At 44.6% G+C, this 20,787-nt stretch overlaps 1 protein-coding gene across 3 annotated transcripts in view; it reads left to right on the forward strand.

Moving 5' to 3' along the window:
• The window catches only part of Snx24 (sorting nexin 24), a 150,491-nt gene extending 132,153 nt beyond the window's left edge, over positions 1-18,338 (forward strand). For all 3 annotated transcript variants that reach the window (XM_028871832.2, XM_028871834.2, XM_028871833.2), the window contains exons 4-7: positions 8,716-8,810; positions 10,285-10,317; positions 10,837-10,901; positions 16,965-18,338. In XM_028871832.2, coding sequence (XP_028727665.1) covers positions 8,716-8,810; positions 10,285-10,317; positions 10,837-10,901; positions 16,965-17,032 — 261 coding nt within the window. In that variant the 3' untranslated portion in view covers positions 17,033-18,338. The remainder of the gene's footprint in view (positions 1-8,715; positions 8,811-10,284; positions 10,318-10,836; positions 10,902-16,964) is intronic.
• Positions 18,339-20,787: the final 2,449 nt, after the last annotated feature.

A 20,787-nucleotide genomic window follows, 5' to 3' on the forward strand; every position in this document is an offset into this window, starting at 1 on the left:
TTTCCTCTCTCCAGTCGCAGCTTCTAGAATTTTTTATATACAAGTAAAATTAGTTGAGACGTTAAGATAAGTTTTAAATCCAAAGAAAGGAATGTCTTTTTCAATTCCAGAGGCTGTCTTTATCTGTGGGTTGAATTAAACTTATAAATACAACAAGAATATTGGAAAAACAAAATACTTCAAGAAAACTCAGTCACAATTAACCACTACCCCCTGCAGGGGGAAAAAGGTGTTTTGTTTTATTTTGTTCTTTTTCTTTATTTTATGTGTATGTGTGTTTTGCACACCAGAAGAGGGCATCTGATCCCATGGGACCACAGTTATAGACAGTTGTGAGCTGCATGTCGGTGCTGGGAGTAGACTCAGAACCTCTGGAAGAGCTTGTTTTGGTTTTGGGGTTTTTTGTTTGTTTTGTTGTTGTTGTTGTTTTGAGACAGTGTTTCTCTGTATAGTTTTGGTGCCTGTCCTGGAACTCACTCTGTAGAGCAGGCTAGCCTCGAACTCACAGAGATCTGCCTGGCTCTCTGGAAGAGTTCTTAATGGTGGAAGGGAAGACTTACGTTGAACTTGACCCGCAGTGGATCCCCATAGATAAAGTATTGCTAAAGCTGAGTTCATGAACCCTAACTATAAAACACAGATGAGAATAAACAGCCATGAGAGCAAATGTGTACACACACATGCACACACACACACACACACACACACACACACACGCACGCACGCACGCACGCACGCACACGCTAACAGATCATTTAAGAAGCATTTAGGGATAGCAAAAGAAGGATTGAGTTCATGGCCCTTTGGATCTGAGGAATACTACTGTTGCTCCAGTTACAGTTAAGATATAAATGCGATCCTATCATGCATATCTAGGTATCATACCCACCATCCATTTAAAATTGCTCACAGGCCCTCATGTCCACTAAGAAGTCCCTCGCATAACCGAGAAGGCCTACCAGCTTCTCTAGCTACTACTGGTCTCCATTTTATTGTTGAGCATCATTATTTTTCCTGGACGCTTTCTCATATGTTCTTACCTTCCACAGGCCTTTGAAGAAGCCATGTTTGCATTTGGAATACCCTATTCTCCTTACTCTTACTAGCTCATTCAGCTCTCAGCTCCAGAGTCCCTTCCCCGGGGAAGCTGTCCGTCTCCCCACAGTTTAATAAGGGCATTTTATTACTAATGATCAAGGAGACTAGCTGCTTCCTTTCACGGTACTTACCCTGTTTGCAATTTCACGTTCATTTTCTGTAATTGCAGGGATGCCATCCACTTTAGCACCAAAAGATAAGCCCTGGGAAGGCAGTACAGTGTCTTTTCGGCTAACCACCTGTCTCCACCCAGCACTATGCTTATATGATAGAGACAAACATTTTTACATAAGTAGATAATACAGGAGCACACGGAGCAAAAGCTCTGATACTAAAGTAGCCCAAGAGGTAGTTTCTACTTTAGTAGTCAATATTTTTGAGACAAAGCCTCACTAGATAGCCCTGGCTGACTTGGATCTCTCTGTGTTGACCAGAGTGGCCTTGAACCCACAGAGATAAATCTGCCTCCGCCCCCAGAGTTTTGGGATGAACACTATGTACCCCCTGGCCATGATTAGTCTTTTAACCACATCAAAATTTATATTCTGCCAGGCAGAGTGGCACACACCTGTACTCCCGACACTCAGAAGGTAAAAACAGAAGAATCAAGAGTTCAAGGCAAGCTTAAGTTTCATAGTGAGTTCCAGACTAGCCTAGGATACATAGCGAGACCTTGTCTTTAAAAAAGATTTGGGCCACAAGGTAGCTCAGTGGGTTTAGGCACCTGCCACCAATCTTGACATGAGTTTGACCTCAGGGATTCACAGGTTGGAAGGAGACAGCTGACTCCTGGACATTGTCCTCTGCTTTCCATTCTCATCACACACACACACACACACACACACACACACACACACACACACACACTCACACTCACAATTAAAATGTAATGCATTTTTAATGAAAAAACTTTAAGGATTTCTTTTCAAAATATCTTAAGCCAAATCACATTATTTCTTTACAGATTCTTCATTCCTTAAATAGGCCCTTCTCGGCATTCAACTTTGCGTGTAGATCCTGGGATTTTTTTTTTCTTTTATAAGATAGTCTACAAAGCTCTAGGAAACCTTAGCAGACAGCTGTTTGAATTCCGTAAATAACACAAGTTTTGCCAAGGCACAGGCTAGACATGCCCCCCCCCCGGGGGGGGGGGGGGGTCACATCAAAACAAAGAATGCGCAGGGCGACGGGGCCTTCAACAGTGCACCCGCTTTTTAGTTTTTAGGTGGTTGCGAGCTTCCTGGGAGCTGTGAACTGTGTGGCTTTTAAAAATGACTCCGCCAGCCTTCCTGTGGCTCGTTGTGTGAATTGTGACCGGGTGCCAGGAGGTGGCTAAGTGGGAGACTGAGGACCGCAGAGCCACCACAAGCCTGTAGGCTTGGGTCCCCGAGGACGGCGACACTGAGGCCCACTTACTGCTGTGAGGCGGTATTGATTTTTTCTCCCTCCCTGTTCTCAGCGGCTCCTCTGAAGTAGGTACGAGAGGAAGCTTCTTTCGTCGACGGGAGAAGAAAAACTGCCGCGGTGAACTCTGTCACTCACCAAATCAGACATTTCAAACCAAACTAGACGGCCTGGAAGCACTCACAGGACTCCCGAAAACCTCCTGACTTCTGTGACAAAGAGGTCCCCTGCAAGTCCCTAGCAACCTTAGAGGGGGAACATGCATGCGGTTGGAAGCAACCTCATAATATACATGCTGTCTAGGCATGTGTGCGCGTGCATGTGTGTCTCATGTTCTGAAAAGATGATAAAAAAAAAGATCACACATGGAAACGACAGTGTTCTGTGCAGCGATCACGGGAGGTTAGCCGATTGGGCTCATCCGAGCTTTCAAGATGTTCCCTTCCTGTTATAATTGGCTGCTGGGTAGGCTTGGCCCTAACTAGAATGCCAGCGTTCGATTTCACCGTGTCCTCAGTGGAGACGTGTCACCATTTATGCTGGCTTTAGTGACAATTTTCTAAAATGGAAACTCGTGGGAAATCATTACAGTGTTTATACGTCCCCCTTGTCGGACGGTGCTATCCTGTGATATTTTACCAGTGTTTTCTACCGCGTGATGGCATCTCGCAGAGGTTAAGGCAGAACAGGTCCCTCTGTAATTTTGCGAGCACATTTTACTTACTGCAGAAGAAAAGATAACTGACAATTAAGTATTTGGGATGCCACAGGAGGAACATGTGCTGCTAATCAATGGCACCCTCTGGGACCGCGATTTTACAAAGCTGATAAGGTGGAAAAATCGGGGTTTTGTGATTTGTGTTACATGATGATAATTGCGCCTTTTCAATAAAAACGACATTTCTGGAGTAAACACAGAGCTGGCGAGGCTGCGGCACCAAGGCTGTTGTTTTTCTGTCCCGTTCAGACAAGTTTTTGTAAATGATTTTTATAGAGTATGAGATCCACACACCACCCACCCACACACACTTATTGAACACTATGTAAGGTAAAATAATAAAGTTTTACAAAGCATGTTTAGTTGACCAGTGTTAATATTTACTGGAGTTTGAATATTTAATGTTTATTAGGTGCAGTGATATCCAAGTGTGTCACAGTACGTTGCACACTCGGTACAGCCGCTTGATTTAATTCCATTTCGTGTGTCATCTTATACATCACGTGCATGTATTCGACACATATTCCTAAGTGATAAACCGGATGAGAGAAAAAGGTGCGTCTGCAGTTCATCTGTAGGGTCTCGAGCTGCACGTGTGATCAAGGGCCCTCATCATTTAGAAGCTCTTTGGTGTTTCCTTTCTCACACATGGGCCATTCTCCGAGTTTCACTGAACAGGCTTCAGTTAGAGGTAGATGTCTTCCATCCCTACCGGGACAGACTTGCTTTGAACATGCTGAGTTACCAGTTCCCTTTCGAGATGGAAGAGTTAGCGCTCTCTCCCCTGGTCCCCTACCGTCTCTCCTTGTTTGAGCAGCCTACTTCTGTGGAAACTAGAATTTTTTAAGTTATTGTCATTGTTGCCTCTGGCTCTTCCTCAGAGTATTCTTTCCCTTTCTTGGATTATAGGGGCCAAGGCAATTGTGCTGAGTGGGGTGGGAGGATTCTTCAGCTCTCTTGACAGCTTGTAGAAGAAACTGTTCCTGCTGACCCACCACTGGAGACCCACAGCACTTGCATGGAAGCAGCTGCTCTCTCTGGTCTTGGGTCTGTGATTAATTGTGCCTCTTACAGTATTTTACTCCGCGCTGAGGCCTGTAAAATTCAATGGGATTTGTTTCTAGCCTTCTCTCTCATTTTGCCCACTTCATTTTGAGTTGCACTCTCTTCCTTCATAGATTATTTGCCGGGCCTCACATGCCAGCTTTGCAGGGATGGGCAAGCAGCATGGAAGCCCCACTATCAGGGACTCTTGGATGTCAGTTAGGCTGCTGCGGACCTGGGACGTGGCACTGTCCCACCACCGAAATGCTCCTCACTGGAGAAGTGTGGAGGTCTGGGCCTCACCAGCTATACTTGAAGAGTGTTCCAAATCATGTTTTCCCTACTGCTTCCTCAGGTTGGGGAACCCTACGCACCACTAACTGTTACACCTTTGAGTCGTATGCAGAAGACACAGAACACAGAAGCAGTGAACATAGAATGCTTCCTAGAACTAGTGAATAGCAGATCCTTTACCATGGTGACTTTGCTGCTTAGACAAAAATTTTTTTAATTTATTTATTTTTTATTTTATGTGCATTGGTATTTTGCCTACATGTATGTCTGTGTGAGGGTGTCAGGTCTTGGAGCTACAGACAGTTGTGAGCTGCCATGTGGGTGCTGGGAATCGAACCCAGGTCCTTTGGAAGAACAGCCAGTACTCTTAACCACTGAGCCATCTCTCCAGCCCCTAGACAAATATTTTCAACCATAGTCCAGAGCTAAAGACACTGATGTGAGGGAAGCACACACTTCAGCCAGGTCCTGTTTGACAGAGAGGTAGATCCCACACAGGAAGCCAGGGCATCTTTTGGGAAGCTTGTGAACAGCACTGGTCTGTGTGTCAGGTACCAGGCCAAGTATGAATGCTCATCAACATGACTGCTACAGCCTCGCTAAAGGAAGGTGTCCTCTGCCGGGCTGTCAGGAGTCTGCACCTCCTCTTCTGAAAGTGTGTGTGTGTGTGTGTGTGTGTGTGTGTGTGTGTGTGTGTGTTATACACATGCTAGTTGTATACCAAAGACTCCTGGGGATGTCTTCTTGGATCCTCACAAGAACCCCCTAAGTATAAGGAGGAAGGATGCAGACCAAGTCTGACTATAAAAGCCGTGTGCCGCCAGGCGGTGGTGGTGCACACGCCTTTAATCTCAGCGCTTGAGAGACAGAGCCAGGTGGATCTCTGTGAGTTCGAGGCCAGCCTGGTCTCCAAAGCGAGTTTCAGGAAAGGCGCAAAGCTACACAGAGAAACCCTGTCTCGGAAAAAAAAAAAAAAAAAAAAAAAAAAAAAAAAATCCGTGTGCCTTGTGCACCACACTGCCTTGAGAATAAAAAGATGAATACCACCCAAAAACTAACAAAGACCAGCAATCCAAACCAACGGGAACATGATTTCATATTTTAAAATGCGATTTGCTATACAATTAGGAACTTGTCTGGAGAATAAAGTTGGGTGATTAAAACCAGATGGGTTCTGAAGACGTGGGATGAGTCAGGGTGTGGCTTCGAAAAGGGATGGTTGCTCCTGCAGCCGAGAGCATCTCAAGGAATGAAGATGGAAATGGAACAGCTGGGAGGCCCCACTTGCTGTTCTGTCTCCTGCATGAGGTCATGTGTTTATGGCCCAGAGACTGAGTCGAACTAATGTAATTCCTATTTGGCATCTCTGTACTAATTAATGACAGTTGTTTCATTTGTACATATTATATTAAATTAGGCGAATTCTTCATCTTTGTTTGGACTAGAGTATTAATTCTCTTTTTGTGTGTGCAAGGTTTCCTAACAGACCTCAGGAAACATTCCTGACCACTTAACAAAAAAAGCCTTCCCAACACCCCCAGTGCACGCGGGTACTGTTTTCTTTGTAACACTCAACCCTACCAAGCAGCTTGATCATTGTTTTCTGGAAAATATTAATTGAGAATATTCAGGGAACAACAAATAGATGCTGGTAAGTTTCTGGAGTTTTCTGTATTTCTTTCTGCCAGGATGTCTTACCTAAAACAATGTGGTCATCTGTTTGGAGAGCTCCAGGGAGAGGGAGCAGGATTAATTCCTGTCCCTGTGTGCAGTGTAAACAGCTTTTTTGCCTGTCTTTTGTCATTAATGATCATGCTGAGGATGTAGCCAGTGCATTGTAAGCCAATCTGTCAAGGCAAATAAACAATTCACCTTGTTAAAATTCCCTAAATCTTGCATTAATAAAACCAAAGGAGCCCCCTGAACACTCAAGAGATGTCTTCCTCCATACTGCAGTGATGGATGATACGTCTAAAGAGCCTGGAAATTAAGTAGTTCGGGTCATTAAAAGTGCCCCACACTTCTTATTGATTTAATTTATTTTAAAAAGGTAGGGGCGGAGATAAGAATGTTGCACCCGCCCCTATTTTTTTTTTTTTTTTTTAAATCTGAAGGCTACCACCTATACAAGTAGTTAGAATTATTTCTGGGGCAAATTGTTCCATATTCATCACATTAAGTTTTGTTATTCAAATGGGTATTATGCCATCCTGCTAAGCAGACATCTAGAAATATCTTAGTAGTCCTTACAGCCTTAGTCATGGCAAAAACTTCTGGAACTTCTTGGACTACCGGAGCGAATGATCTCTGGATAGTCAAAAAGTCCGTTGAGTAGGTAGGATTTGAGATAAGTGTCAAATAACTTGAAAGGAATGAACTGAAATGTAGGAAATGATGTCTGTGGGCAGAGAGGCTCTTTCCTCCTTTGCTTTCTCGAGTTTTTGGTGTTTTGCTTGCACAGTTAGGAAAAGAATATTATACCCGAGATGAAGGAGGGGTGTGTGCATGGATGGACCAATGGAAGAGAAAACATCCGGAGAATGGTGTGCAGGATCTTAACTGTCTCTGTACTCTAAGTTGCTGGAGTTGTGTGTGTACTTATTCTTTATCCCATACTCCATTGAACCCACTCTATCCACTGCCACATCCCAGCCCCTGGTATAACAAGTACCCAGTCAGTTTTATTTAATGAGTAGAGTAGAATTGCCCATCGCTTTTCTATCTTCTCTCTCCTTTTTTTTTTTTTTTTTTTTTTTTTTTTTTTTTAAAGATCTTTCTGGTATAGTGGGCTCTGTGAGGGATGGTGACAGTCCGGACACCCTAACCTACCAGATGGGCTGTCTCTGGGACCTGAATAGCAGGAGAATTGGGCATTGCAATGCATACGCAGGCCTGGCAGCCTGTGTAGCCCTAATCCATGTGTGTGATCTGAAATGGGCAGTAGGATTCCAGGTCTGTGAGAAATGAGGCAACTCAGTGTAAGAATGATGTAACAATGTAACAATGCACAGAAGCACTTATACTGTGACCCAATTTTTTATTTGTTCTGTATCTTTTGCACCAGTTAGACAGCTGTTCCTAAGATGCTGTCAGATAATATTTCATTAATTTCCATTATTCTTTAGACTACGTACACTTATTGGGGGGAATACCGCCCATGGTGTGTTGTTTAAGTAGACCCTTAACAGTTACACTAGTGAAGCATGGCCGTTCCTGACTATAGTCCCCACACTGAGGAGACCGAGGCAAGAGGACTGCTGTTTATTCAGAGCCAGCCTGGGCTAGATTGTAGACCCTTCTTTCAAAAGACAAGCAAAAGAGCAGTTCCATAGTCTTTGGTGCTTTTCCCTCACTGTCTTTAGTGGAGAGAGGAGCAGGTACTAAATGTGTAATCTGTTATCACACGTTGGCAGATTCTTTTAAAAATGTATAAATTTGAAAATGCACTCTGTAGCCTCCGCAGGTTTCTCCTCCATGTTGCATAATTTGGATCTCAGCATGCTGACACATTTATGTTATTATGCCAGCTCTTTAGCAGAGCTATTTAAGTGGAAGAACTTTATAGATTTTTTTTCAATATATACCCTGATTTACACTTAGCGGTAAAGTTGTCACTGACCCTTTAAGTGGAGCTGTCCAGATGGCAATAAATGTCAACTGATCCTAGTGCAGAAACAGGTGATCACTAGGGGTTAGACTAAATCTTCTAGATGGGAAACCTGCAGTGTTTCCAAGGGGCGGTGGCCTGTTATGGAAATGTAATGCTTTATCACTCAATAGGAAAATTTGATTTGTGTATCTGAGGTGCCTGGGGTTAGACTGTTCAGGATGGGTCAGAGTCTCTGTAAAGGCAGGGACCATGTCTGGTGCTTTCCCAATGTCTTGTCCGATAGTGAGCATCTGAAGGTAGGAGACACTTGTGGAAATCTACTGTGAAGGAGTCCTGGGTAAAAAGTGCAGGGTGTGTGCATGCCGTATAGCATATGCATCAGCCTGAATCCGTGGTGGCTGGAAGGGGGACCGCTCCTCGTATCAGTTGTGAGGAGTGTTGCTGGTAGTGACTTTGATGGACAGTTATGACTTTTTGATAGCGCGACTTTGATTGATGGTCTGACAGACTTCCCTTCCATCTCTAACTCTGTTTTCTGCTTCCACAGGCTGTCATTTTGGAAAACGAAGAACTTCCCAAACTCTTCCTTGATTTCCTCAACGTGAGACACTTGCCCTCTCTCCCAAAGGCAGAAAGCTGTGGGTAAGAACTGCTGTTTGCATTTTAAGTTACTCTTCAGTAACTGGCTGTCCTAACAAATATCCCAGAGCGGTGCCACACGGCAAGCTGGCCACATCTAAGCTCTTAGTTGAGGTGGCACTCTCTCTCATAGACCTCTGCTTATAGTGAGGGGAATCCCTCCCAAGTCTTCACCTCCATCTTGCAGCAAATGGTCCAGGCAACCCCATGCTTAGGCACAAGGCACTAACCTCTTAGGTGATGGTGTCACATAGTGTTGCAGATGGTAATTATGAATCCAGAGTGCAATCAAGGACAGTCCCTCGCCTTGTGCCAAGTACACATATTCATATAGCTTTTTAGAGGTATATGCTTTTATTATCTATGTGTATGCTTGTGTCTGTGTGTGCCATGAAGGTGGTGGTGGTGGGGAGGTGCCTGTGGAATCCAGAAGAGGGCATCAGATCCACCAGAGCTGGAGTTACAGGCAGTTGTGAGTTGCCCAGCATGGGTGCTGAGATCCAAACTCAGGTCCTGTGGAAGAGCAGCAAGTACTCCTGACCACCTAACCATCATCTCTCCAGTCCCCATATCCACACAGTTTTAAAGCTATCGATGACTTTAGAGATCGTGGATCCAACACCCCTCATTTGGTTGTCGCTCAGAGACACAGTATTTAAGTGCCTTTCCCAAGCCATGCAAGTGGCAGAACCCAGGCCTTCCATGGAGGGCTTCTTTCTTTGACCACTGCTTCCCCCTGAGGAACTCGGAACTGATGGGCTGTAGTCCCCAGGCCCTGCTGACCATGGACCATGGAGCTAGAGGCGCAACGTCGCCAGCAGCTAGAGACAGTTCTTCTAAAGGCTGACATCTGCAGCAGGCTGGGCTGAGCTAGCCTCTGAATGCAGTCAGCCACACCCCTGCCCAGTCAGGACATCCACAGAGACAGAAGGCAACACAAATCCAGCAGGGAAAAGACTTCACCCAGTCTTTCCCTCTGCCTCCAGCCCTTTCCTGAGATCAGGTTAGACGTGAGCTGTCTGCGGAATGCAGGGCAGTAGACACCTTTCACTGCCCCTCCTCAGCGCTGTTGACTCAAGGCCGCTCGTCCCACAGCCTGAATTCTATTCCACACCACCCAGTGATCTCTGTGACCAGTGTATATTCGTGTTTCCTGGGAGGGCAGGTTCACAGATGCTCTTGACTTTTGCACAGAGACATACAATTACAGTAAATGGGGTCTTTTTACTTCCATCCCAACCCCCAAATAGTAATAAGACCATACGGTTTTTAAAAGATCTTAAGGAAAATTTGAGATGCTCAGAATCTTCCAGACCGAAGACATCTTATTATGTATTATCAGCCATGCTGTGGCTCAGTACAAACCCTCAACTTTTCCGTTTGCTTCCCCAATTCAGTGCTAAGGATACTGTTTGCTTTGATGGCATAAATGTTGCCCCAACTTAATTTTTTTCCTTTTCTTTTATAAAAATTTCAGATCTTTTGATGAGACGGAATCTGAGGAGTCGAGGTAAGAACTAATAGCAATCAGCAAGAAGTTAGCGAGATCAGTAATAGAACTGTAGTTTGTTCATTGTCTAACTACCCATGGCGTACCTGTTTAAAGTCTTGTTTCTCTTGGAAACCTTTGGTGGATATTGGTTTTAAGATGATAAATATTTGATGGGAAGTTGCCGGGTTAATTGCTTATGATTAGGAATGAAAAGGATTGAGAGCCCCACATGGCTTCATGTAATAAGAAGACTGTCTTAACTTACGATCAAATCACGGAGTTTCAGAAAGGCCTTTCCAGCAGTGGTATTTACTGCCCAGATGAGTGTCTGTCTCATATCCCAGAGAGAAATATTCAGAAGGCAAGCTCAGCGCCCATGATTTCCCTCTGTGTGTTTGCTGTTACTCACCCACACTGGTAGATGCAGAGACCTGGAGACATCCCACACAGCAGTTTGATCCCCTCAAAGCTAGTTTGTAGTGTTTTCTGTTTACCATCGTCCCCTGATGCTGACATGCCTGTTTTTGACCTTTCTAGCAAGCTGTCCCACCAGCCGGTGCTGCTGTTCCTCGGGGATCCATACGTCTTGCCTGCAGCCAGCGGTAATCAAACCTGTCATCTGCTAACAGCTCTTTACTGATCTGCCCCTGCACCACATAAACCACGTTTGTAATACGGGTCTAACAGAGTGACATCGGTCCAGGGCTTAATCATCTGCCAATAAACCAGTGCTCTTGGTGTAAGAGACATTTAGAATTTTAATTGGGGCCAGCCTTTCAGGAGGAAATGTAATTTTTCTTTCTCTCTTCCTAGCCTATTTTGAATTAGAGAAAGAAGGGATTAAAGTATTTATTTTTCTTTTTGTGTGTGTTTTTTTTTTTTAAGACTACTGTTTGTTTTTAATCTAGATGTCAGAGTTCAGGTTGAAGGTTCTGGTCTTTCTTAAAAATGCTTCCTTCCAAAAGCCATGTGCATGCATTGCAAATATACCCAAGTCTACATTTAGGCTCCAGTGGTTTTGATGGTAGACTATATATTTTTAAGTTGTATATTTTTATTACAACAAATTGATTTAAGTGTAACCGTAATCGATATTTTAACATGCGTCCTTTCTCGATTCGAGTTCCCTAGAGCCCTTCTCAAAGTGTTCTCCTATATAATGTTCCCGGAGGACCTTCTCAGACATCATCTCATTTAATTTGCAAGCGGCCTTATAAAATAGGCTCAGCAGGTACTATCACTGACTCAAGGGGAAAATTCCGACTCAAGGATGTTGGTGACTTACCAGGCTCAGGAGGGCCATTTGAGGCCCAGGTTTTCTTCTTCGCTCTTAGCCTAACAGGTCTCTGACCTCTGGGAATCACAAATACCAAGCCATAAGAAAGCATAGATAAAGCACTGTTTCTGTCAATACAACTTTCCTACAAGCTGGAGAGAGGGGAGACTGCTGTCTGTAGCGTGGGACTCGTAGTCAGATGACCTGCTTACCTCCCAGTAAAGGAAAGGTGGCCAGGACGCAGACATAGCTCACGAAGAGACTCCTCTGACCCTGCTCAGAGAGTTGCCTCGTCTGTAAAGAGTATGGTTTTATGGTGGCATTTTGTGCATGTCTTCTCAGTGAGGCACAGTTCCCCCTCTTTAGGAATGCTTCCTGTATTTAACATATTTATATGAATAATAATTAATATATTAGGTAGTGTTGTATTAAAATATTATGTTTAGCAAATATAATACAACCTAGTCTAGATGAAATAGCCATGTTGTCTTTTAAAAATGGCTCCATACCTAATTGTCCTGGACTTGTCTCTCTTCAGATATTTCATGCATCTGTCCTGAGTTCCCACAGCAGTGGGCAGAAAAGAGTGATGACTGGGCAGGAACAGCCAGGAGTTTGATGGGAGTGAGAGGAGGTAGAGGGTGGGTTTTGTGGTCCTTCTTTCGGGTTCTTTAAGCTTGTTAAGCTTGTATCGCATAGTATACACCGTGACGGCGGAGAACAGAGAAGCCTTCCGGGAAGCAGCGTCAGGGCAAATGTGGGAAACAGGAAGAGTAAGGTGTGTGTATTGTTGGTCACTTGCTGGTGTGGACCACAATGAGGGAGATCCTACTTGAGAGTGACTGTAATTAATGGGTTTGGTGGGCAGGAGGAAACAGGCACAGTGGCCAACCCTCATGTTATATTCTTACGATTTTAGCAGACCCAGTTTTGGAAATCAGGCCCCTCTGGCCTTAGAGAAACTTTACCTGTACTACACAGTGTTGTCAAGATGCCTTTTAGCGAGTGGAAGTCATTATTCCTGTAAATACTGAATGTGGAAATCTTGAGATTTATTGACTCTCATTTACATCTGTTGTCTTTACATTTTGGACATTTGGCCTAAATATCTTTTTAGAGTATGCTAATACTTGACACTGGATAGATGGCTTTATGGGTAAATTGCCACTCAAGCATACAACTCTGAGTTCCACCTACAGAACCTACAATGAGAAAAAAAAAAAAAAAGGCTGGACACGATGGTGCACGTGTAAGCTAGCACTTTGGAGATGTGCAGGAGGGTCCCTAGAGCCCACTGGCCAGCCAGACTAGCTGATCAGTGTGCTTGCCTGTCACCGAGACCCTGTCTCAAAAAGCAAGGTGGACAGCTCCTAAGAACGACACTGGAGGTTGACTTCTACCTTCTGTATGCATGGACACATGTGCATGTGCATACACACACACACACACACAACACACACACACACACACACACACCACACACACACACACACAAGGAAAAAAAAAGAACAGGCTAATAACCGATCATTATTGTCTTAGCTTTTGATAACAAAAGTCAAGAGAATACCCTTGATTTTGAAGATTTATTTCTTTCTATTTTATGTATGAGTATCTTGCTGCATATATGTACATATACCATCTGTGGGCCTGCAGAGGCCCCTGAAACAGGAGTTGTAGATGTTTGTGAGCCTCCAATGTGGATGCTAGGAACTAAACCAGGTCCTCTGCAAGAGCAGCCAATGCTCTTACCCAGTGAGCCATCTCTGGCCCACAGAGAGAACTCCCTTGACAGCCTCAAAAGCATGTGTTTTGGCTTTTGTCTTCATTTTTCTGGAAAATACAAAACAGCCCTTTTCAAGGACCCAGGTATCCTCAGCATGGCTGAACATTCTGGCCAGTTCTCTTCTTTGTCTTGCTTGTCCTTTCTTCAGTCTTTACATGTTCTGGACCACTCTCGTCCCTTCAAATGCTATCCCACCCCTGGCTTTTCCACCAAAGACTGGACGCTGCTCACTGAGCTTTTTGCTAAATAGTCTTCTGCTCATGGCCTTGAACTACCCCATCCATGCAACTGAGAGGCAGAATTGTGTTTCCAACACGGACTCTTGCTGTGGTTCGCAAGAACTCTGGTCTATTCCAGATCATCTCTCCTCACATACTCTACTTGGTTCCAGCTACTCTGCAATTCATTCTGGGCCTCAAGTGCACACACCCTGCCAACCCTAACCCTGGGCACCTGCCCTGCCATCCTACGACCCTGCCAGCCCTGCTGACTCTACCCCGAGGGCATTTGCCAACCCTACCCCCAGGACACCTGCTGCTTCCTCCTTGAATCTTCTGTCTGCAGGCTGGATGGACCTGTCAGCTCCCAGGCCTCGTGTTGAATGTCACAGCTTGGAAGCTTTACTCCTTCTCTCTTTCAAGCAGCCTCCATGCATCTTTGTCCTGTTGTTATTGTTGCCCACAGAGAATGTTCGTTAGATAGAGGAACGCCAGTAAAAATAACAAGAAATGTATCCCAAATTAGGTTCCTTCCTGTCTCCTCCCAAGGGGAGACAAAGGAAAGAACAGTTCCCTGAGCACGTCAGGCAGTGATGGACACTGTGTGCAGTCATAGCCTTGGTGAAGTCTGGATCTAAAGTCCAAAGGGCAGTGGAACAAGTGAGTGGGGGCGGGTGCAGTGCCCAATTATCCCATCACTGACCATTAGGCTGACCAGCTCACCCGTCTGTTCACTTTGTCTCTGAGCACCCTGTTGACATCCTTCAGTAGAAATGGCTGCAGACTATGTCCTCTGGAGGGCCTCCCCCCGGCTGCTCTCTGTGCAGGGACCACTTTCTCCTGGACACCCTCACAGCTGGCTTCTACGGCACCTCATTCAAATTGACTCAGGCGGCCCTTTCGTGTTGAGCCTTTTTTCCCTTTCCTGTGCCCTGCTTTGTGTCCTTGCTTCTAAGCCTCTGTCTGATACATTCATCACAGTATAGAATTAATTACTCATAACGGGCTTTTCATTGTTTTATGGGACTTCATTGAATCCAAGTAAGTTAAATACATTCATGGTATAAATTAACTGTATTTAAGTAGATTTTCAGATTTCAGATGGCAAAGGATAACAGTATGCCACGTGGATGAAATATGTTTGGATATTTTATTGAGAATTAATCAGTGGTTGAATTTATTAATATCTGTATGAGGAATAAATTTAAAATTAGAATTAGCTAGACCATTTCTTCAAATACGCAGATATATACTCTACTGAAGGCTTTTTAAAGCTCTGTCCTGTGAAAATATGCATGCGTGCATGTTGTGTGTGTGTGTGTGTGTGTGTGTGTGTGTGTGTGTGTAGCAGAAAGCACATACTCAAAAAGCCAGTGTCATCAGCTAGAGAGAACTCACTATTCACGTAGTAGAGAGATTTGTTTAAACATTTTATTTGTATCATTTGCTTGCTAGCACCTGTTCCCTGGCCTGGACAGAGACTGTAACTTACATTTCCAGTAATTTGATGGGTATATGGCATGTGGTAATGGCCAACTATTTACTGTGTGCCAGACCGCGCCCATGAACTTGGTTTCTCATGCCAACTTTTCAATAACCTGTAAGGAAGTGTTGGTGTGAAATCCACTTCACCACTGCTAAAACAGCTCAGCTGTGTCCCTGGAGCTGGGAAGTGACTACCCAGGATGCAGCGCCATTTCAGTGAATGTTTGCTAAGGTAAACCAGTCAGTGTATCCAGCTCCGTACTTGACTTCACCCTTGACTGGGCTCAGAGGCGTCTCAAACTCAGCAGGTCCCAAACTGAAGAGATGATTGGCTTTTGTCTCACTCTCCTTCCTCAGCTTCTCCCACAACCCTCTGGCTTAGTCAGACAGAACCCCAAGGAGCTCCTGTGATGACTTCAATGATAGCTGTTCCCTTCTCCTTTCTCCCAGCCCTTCTGTGAGACGGAGTCTCACTGTATAATCCAGGTTGTCCTTGAACTCCAGGTCCTGCCTCAGCTTTCCGTTCCTGGGATTACAAGCACACACCAGCCCATCGGGCTTAATCCTTGGCCTCTCCCTTTTATCCACTAGTCACTTGTATCTGTGACCAGGTCCCATCCTTCATTTCTCTAGAATCCATCCGCTTTTCTGTGTCCTGCGTCAGGATCTCCCTCTGAACTATGGCAGTAACCAAATTGATCTGTGTCTGCCTCACGCATGCTTCAGTCCACTCCCTGTGTGGTGGTCAGTCATCTTTTCAAAATTTCCTGTCTCGCTTTACTTAAAATCCCTTGATACCCCCGGTACATTTCAGATAAAGCCTAAATTCCCACGAGATCCTCGTAGATCTGATGTGGTACCTCTGGCCGGAACACCAGTCTACTGCCTCACTTCCTCTGAGGACTCAGAACCCTCTGGGTTTCCCTGCCCTAGCCTGTACTGTCTGTCACCTCATAGTCCCCTGGAGCCTTCCTCTGAGGAAGTCCAGTTCCCTTGTACGTGACTTTACATGATAGCTACTCTATAGGGAATGGATGGAGGAAAAAGAAGTATTAAGGTATTGGCCTATTTGCATAATAACTCTATTCAGAGTGCTCAGCTTTCCCCTAACTCCTGACGTAATTGTGTACAGTCGAGGCTTAAACCTGAACCTGAACATCTGGGCCCTGGGAAGATTGATCCCCCTGCGCAGTCCACTAGGCTCCGCCTGCTCTCACACCAGACACTGGCTCAGCAGGCTGTGTGTACCTCTGCATTGCCTTTGTGCCTTCTCCAAAAGTGAGGCTGCTTTTTCAAGGTCGACAGGATGACTCGTGTTAGAATTTTGCCCTGTGGAGTTCAAAGACAAGACCCCATCTCTCTACTCTCCGGAGCGTGCCCACAACAAGTACGCACAGGACAACTTGGACTAAGTTGGTTCCGTAAGCCTCAGTGGGAAAAAACCACAGCCAAGTATTCCCAGTAGAAATCTTGGGATTCTTTCAAGTGTATTGAGATTTTTTTTTGTTAGAAATTGAATTGCCAGCGTAATCCATCTTCCTTGTGAGGAAACAGCCAGATAAAGAGCTGGGGCCTGGCGGCATTAACCATTAGAAGAGCAGCCCCTGAATCGATTACACTACAAATCTGGCCACGCCATCCTGCAGTGCCTGGTGGGAGCCAAAGTGGCCTCTGGCCGACAAGCACAAACGGTAGCCCTCCTCGCCCGTGGGTAAATATGCACAAATAGTAGCCCTGACCTCTGACACGGTGACCTTGATCTCTGACCCTCTTGCCTGATCAAGGGCAAATGACTTGGCCGTGTGAACTCCAGAGAGTGTAGTGGCTCTAGCCCTCTGTCCATAAACACAACTGTATCTTGTCGATGCACGTTAAGATAAGCAGCCTCCCTTTTCTTTTTCAGATTTCCCAAATGTGGTCATCGAAGGGGTTCTTCATGGAATATTTTACTCTCACCTGCAGCCCAGGTAGAGACCCCACCCGACCGGAAGAAGCCGAAGCGAGCTTCAGTGTCAAGGGCAAGAAAATCGATCTCTCTACCAACTTAACCGGAACTCCATGACACATAGCTCTAGCTAGTGGGGAAATTCACAGTCCTAGCTTCCTTCAGAACAGGGACATTTCTATTAGAATGGTGCTTTTAAAATTAGAAACTGAACCAGGCCAGCGTCAAGCGTCAGTTCAAGGCTAATGGTTAGAGTGAAAGGGAGACTCCAACGTGGGAAGTCAGGACGAGGAGGCCACCGTGGAGCACAGTGGACACTCAGGAGCACCGAGTGGCACCAGACAGAGGCAGCCGCTGCCCCAGTTGAACCGTTTGCTGATTGGAAATCAGATCCGGCGTCATGCTGACACTGAACAACTTTGGTGGCCTTCTGTTCAGACCCTGACAACACCCGTCTTTACACCATGAGATTTTCTCAGCAGGGGATACTGTATTCAGGGGTGTTGGCACCAGAGGAGAGTCCTGGGACCCACTGTGCTCAGTGTGAGGAAAAAGCCAGACTGGAAATTCAGTTATGCTGGCAGTAGAATGCATTGAAGGACAGAATGCATTTTAGTTTCCTTTGCCGTGGGTTCCCTCCCACCAACAGGTTAACTTGCAGCATCAGTGCTTGAGATGAAATGGGGTGTTGGCACAATCCTGGAGAGTCCTCTGGAAAGACGCTATACCGGAAGTCTGGCCTCCCATTTTTTCCCTCTAGTATTGGAAAGTCTGAGTGCTCCTCTGAAGACCAGCTGGCGCCCTGGTGAAGTCCCAGAGGCCATTACGTATAGAAAGTACACACTTTACACACTAGAGTCACACTGCGAAGCCCTTGTGCCGGCGGGAGTCAGATTGAGTGGAAAGTGGTTGCAGCAGGAGCAGGTGGACTGTTTGTGTCTGGGTTTCCTCCATGGTGTGCATTCACAGTATTGCCACAGGCTTCCGTGTGGCGGTTCTCCTCACTGACACCATGTATGGATTGATGTGATTTAGATGTCTGATGCTGTCTCTCCACTGGATGTCACACAGATGGTCATCTTTTGCATAGTGACAGAGCAGGAGTGTATGTCCTACCTGTGAATATGTGCTGATGAACAGCCTACTTGTGGTTATGAATTTTCATAAATTTAAATGTTGGAGAAGATATTTACAATTGAAAGTACCATGTCATGAATTTTTTATTAGAGTCTAAACCTACAGATTGAAAGCCTGCTGCAAACTTTTAAAGATACGTTTTTATGATTGATTGTGTAATTATAGTAGAAATAAAGTAATCAAGTGAAAACTAAATGGTGAAGTATTAGAGATACTTTTTTAAATGTTTTTATGTTACTAGCTATTTTGAGTTAAATAAAAACAAATGAAAGTAAGTTTTTGAATGTGTGTTTTTCTCAGAATTACTGGAGGCACAGATTATGTCTACATATGCACAGAACACAAATACATCCGCTCTCACATTTAACTAGACACGTATCTCTAATCTAATGGGGTAGTCAGTCACTTGACCCGTTATTAAACTAGCTGATACTCATTAAATACTTAATTTGCCAAATTAATTTTTTTTAACTAAATAAAGACCAAACATATATGATGGTATGTTACTCAAGAAATCTGTTAGCTGATGATGGTGACGCATGCCTGGGATCTCAACACCTGTGAGGCAGAGGCAGGAAGATCACTATAAGTTTCAAGCCAGCCTGGTTTGGATAGCTAGTTCCAGGCCAGCCAGGGATTCATTGTAAGACCTTGTCTCAAAACTAAGACAAAGATAAATCATTCATTTTTGGAAATTAAATTACATCTTAGCAATGACCTTTTTTTAAAAAATTCATTTAAAAATTGAGTATATGGGCCAGAGAAATGGTTCAGCGGTTAAAGCAACTTAACAGCACTGGCTGCTCTTCCAGAGGTCCTGAGTTCAATTCCCAGCACCTACCTGGTGGCTCACAACTGTCTGAACCATCTGTATTGTACCCTCATGAGTACTGATGCTCTCTCCTGGTGTGCATACATGCAGACAAAACATCCATATACATAACATACATACATAAATCTTTAGTGTATAATGTTACCACTGGGAGTTCTTGCAGGACCATAAACTACTGTAGGTCTTTTAAGCATAAAGAGTTGTATATCTGAAGCCGAGAAGACCTGAGTCAAGTTCCCCAGCACCAGCTCAAAGGTATGACAATGCACTCCTATAATCCCGACACTGGAGAGGTGGAGACAGAAGGGTCCATGGGGCTGTCTGGTCGACCAGCCTAGTTGACTTGGTAACTTTCACCATCATTGAAAGACCGTGTTTAAAAAAAAAACAAAAAAAAAACAAAAAACAAAGTGAGAGCCATTGAGGAAGACATCCAATGTCAGCTTTTGTCCCCACAGGCATGTACATACACACGTGAACACACACACACCAAAATTCAAAACCAAACTCATGATTTGCCAGCCAGTAACCACAGCCCAGAGCAACAGGAAGTTGGCATTCATCCCACAGCCCCCCCCATGGTTCCCCACTCCATTGCCCATCATCAACATACAGCAGCCTGTCATCCCCCGCTGCAATAGAGTCTGGGAGGAGGCTGGCTGCCTTTTGATCAAAACAGCTCGGGACACACTGGGAAGATGATGGCATATGTTTCTATGGTTAGAAATATTATAAAAATATAAAAGGGTACATAAAGCAACCCTCCTCCCATCCCATCTCTTGAATACCCTAGTCCCCTCCTATGAGCAGTCATGGTGCTTAGTTTTTCTATATAGTACTTTGAGAGAGAATTTCTCTATAGGCAAGAATATATTATCCATCTACTGTTTGTTTTGAATTGATTTTTTAGATTATATGTATGAGTATGTTGCCTATGTGTATGTATGTATGTATATACGTGCAGCGCATGCATACTTGCCTGGGGCCAGGAGAGTGTCAGATTGCCCGGAAGTGGAGTTACAGGTGGTTGTGAGCCACCATGTGGGTGCCAGGAACTAAACCCAGGTCCTCTCCAAGAGCAACACGTGCTTTTAACTCCTAAGCCATTTCTCCAGCTCCATCATCTAATGTGGTCACATCCTGTTTCCCCCTTTTTACAGACATGGTAACCTACAATACTCATCTTTTATACTTACTTTCATATAATGACACATCTTGACAGTATACAAAGTATGTTTCTCTTCTCTTTATAGTTGTATACCTCGGCTACAATTTATGCAACCACTATAATATTTATGAATATGTCGACATTTTTCTACTATAGAAATACCATAGACAGCTTTGTATACATGAATACCTACATACATTAATTTCAATAATAATTTTTTAAAAATGGTCACAGCAAAATTTTTATAGAAAAACCCATGTATAGATGATGCACACTTACAGTATTTTATTATTGGGTTCCATTGGACATTGGTAAATATACTGACACTATTTCATTCGGGTTCCACTGTGCATGGTTGCGTTGGCACGCAGGTTGTGCACTGTACAAGACCACACCATGCCATACACAAGCTGTGCAGTGTGAGTGCTACATTGAGCCATGCCTGAGGCTCTGCACATGAGGAAGTAATGAAAAACTGACCCATTCAAAACTTACATTCATGAGCAAGAGAGAAGTAAAGGGGCAGAGGACAGAAATAAGAAGGAAAGAAGAACTCCCTGCCCCTTGATCCAGGGTGTAGGGCAGCCCCCTGCCCCATCCACACAGATGCTTGACTGACATTCTGCCCACCTGTCCCCTGGTGT

This window comes from Peromyscus leucopus, chromosome 19 (assembly GCF_004664715.2).
Source record: "Peromyscus leucopus breed LL Stock chromosome 19, UCI_PerLeu_2.1, whole genome shotgun sequence".
Classification (NCBI taxonomy): Eukaryota; Metazoa; Chordata; class Mammalia; order Rodentia; family Cricetidae; genus Peromyscus; species Peromyscus leucopus.